The sequence below is a fragment of the Papaver somniferum genome, chromosome 1 (assembly GCF_003573695.1).
Source record: "Papaver somniferum cultivar HN1 chromosome 1, ASM357369v1, whole genome shotgun sequence".
Lineage (NCBI taxonomy): Eukaryota > Viridiplantae > Streptophyta > Magnoliopsida > Ranunculales > Papaveraceae > Papaver > Papaver somniferum.
The window spans coordinates 86,037,654-86,039,771 of NC_039358.1; the positions used below are offsets into that span (position 1 = coordinate 86,037,654).

Sequence of the window (2,118 nt, forward strand, 5' to 3'; positions counted from 1 at the left end):
TGGCTTGGTTTTACTTCATAATGATCCGATTTTGTCTTTTTGGATATACCCCATTTAGTTTGAGTATACCCCAATCTCCCCATGTTACAAAAGCCCACTTCTTTTGTTTTGTTTTGGAGTTTTATGTGTTGGTCCCTCCAAAAACCAAACGTGGTATATAATTGAGAAACAGATGTAAATCAAGAAAAAAGAGGAGAAACCCTACTTTACTTGAAAGCTTATTATCAAGTGATCACTCACTCTTGTCATTGTTGGAAACTTTCAATTGTCTTTATCATTTCCATATCTAGTAACAATCTTTTTCTTTTATTTTTAGTGCTTATGTTAAGTCCTAATGATTCCTTGCACAATTTTGTTTGAGTCAAAAGAAGAAGTTTTTCTTTTTTCTACTTTAAGTAAAAAGGACAATACAGTTGAAGTCGTTGGTGCCTGTTCCTTCTTGCATGCCTCTCTGGTCTTTCCATACTTTCATAACTCGCAAGACTGAAGAGAGACCGTAAAGGTCACTTCTTGATCAGACCGAGACTGAGAGAGAGCCAGTAATCCGTCACTTCTTCATCAGATGGCAGTTTGTACCATAAAAGCCCTACTTACTTTAAAAATAATTAAAGAACTCACCTAAAAGATTTACTAGATTCGATTTCTGATTTACATGTCGGTATCCTCTAAGTTCAATTTAATAGGTTATTGCTGGGAAATTAAACCCCATTTGCATTATAATTTGATACATTGAAATGTTGAATATCGACGGACGCTCATCCTCCGAGCTCCACCTCAAACCATGCCGTATAGGCATCACAAACTAGATGAGCCCACCACCACTAACTCTAGTTATTCATTCTTTCTATCTAACTCATTTATAAAAGCAAAGGGAACCAAATCCATGGTTCGATATCCCTTCACTTTAGTTTCTTCCCCACCTTACTTCTCATTTCTTCTGGATTCATACAGAATATACAAAAGCTCAAAATGATCTCCCATAGAGAAGTAGTTACAAAACAACAAGAAAGCCCAACAAGAAAAATTCAAGTGAACAACCAAAACAATAATGGTTTGGTCAAAACCAGCAGCAGCAACAACAAGAGAGAATGGTTGGAATTAAGCCTTGGTAGAACATCTAGCAGCAGGAAATCTAAGGAGTACCATCAGCCAAAACCCACATTCCACAAAATCTTTACATGCAACTTCTGCATGAGGAAGTTCTACAGCTCACAAGCATTGGGCGGTCATCAAAATGCTCACAAGAGAGAAAGAGGAGTAGTTAGAAGGTATCATTCACATCGTTTAATGAATTCTATGATCATGGGTTTACCCTACATTCATACTACTCCAAGAACACTTGGTGTTAGTACTCACTCGTTGGTCGTGCAAAACCCTAACATATTAGAAGGAAATACTGTTGGACATTTTGTCGATGTGGAAGCGTTGTGTAGTGCGATTACTCGGTCGGCAAAGCAGCACTCGACAACCGCACATAATGATATGATATGGCCTGGAAATTTTCATGCGGATCATCATTATTCCAACCAAGTAGCACTCTCAAATGGCCAATCATCATCATCAACCGATGTTCATCCACTTAATTTGAATCTTACTCTTTGATAACCTGCATGACATGTGCAACATCGTCAAAAGGTCATCTGTTTCCGTTTTTTTTTTCCTCTAATTAGTTAGAGGTTGCAACATCAGTGTCCTTAGGGTATTAGGTGGGTGCCATTGGGCCTACGACAACTTATGCATTATCTTTAAAGACAGCAGCATCAGTGCTGGAAATTCAAACTGCTAAAGACAATTAAATCAGGTTCTAAAATGTGTCGAGGCACTCTTAACTACATGGCTAACAGCCTAACTGTTGGTGCAAAAATGATCACACCAACAATCTTCTAGATGCGGGAAAGTTGATCCAATCGCTACCGTTGATGAAAAATCTCCAAAAAATTGATCAAAAGAGGTGGGAGTACCTGCAAAAACACTCCGATGCTAAAATCAGCGGATGTTCTATGCAAGTGTATTATGGTGAAAAGAATAGAATTGTGTACCTTTTGATTTGAGATTTTGCCTCTATATATAGGCAGAAAATAGATGTAGCTTTAAGGTTTTGATAGTTATCCAAATAAC

The 2,118-nt window shown here is 37.7% G+C and overlaps 1 protein-coding gene across 1 annotated transcript; it reads left to right on the forward strand.

The window, feature by feature from the left end:
- The first annotated feature begins 969 nt into the window (after nucleotides 1-969).
- On the forward strand, nucleotides 970-1,602 carry LOC113347017 (zinc finger protein 7-like). The gene has a single exon (XM_026590591.1). It carries the CDS (start codon nucleotides 970-972, stop codon nucleotides 1,600-1,602), a length of 633 nt encoding a protein of 210 aa, XP_026446376.1.
- The last annotated feature ends 516 nt before the right edge of the window (nucleotides 1,603-2,118 follow it).

Coding starts and splice junctions, on each gene's coding strand:
- LOC113347017 (XM_026590591.1), top strand. CDS start 970: ATGATCTCCCATAGAGAAGTAGTTACAAAACAACAAGAAAGCCCAACA.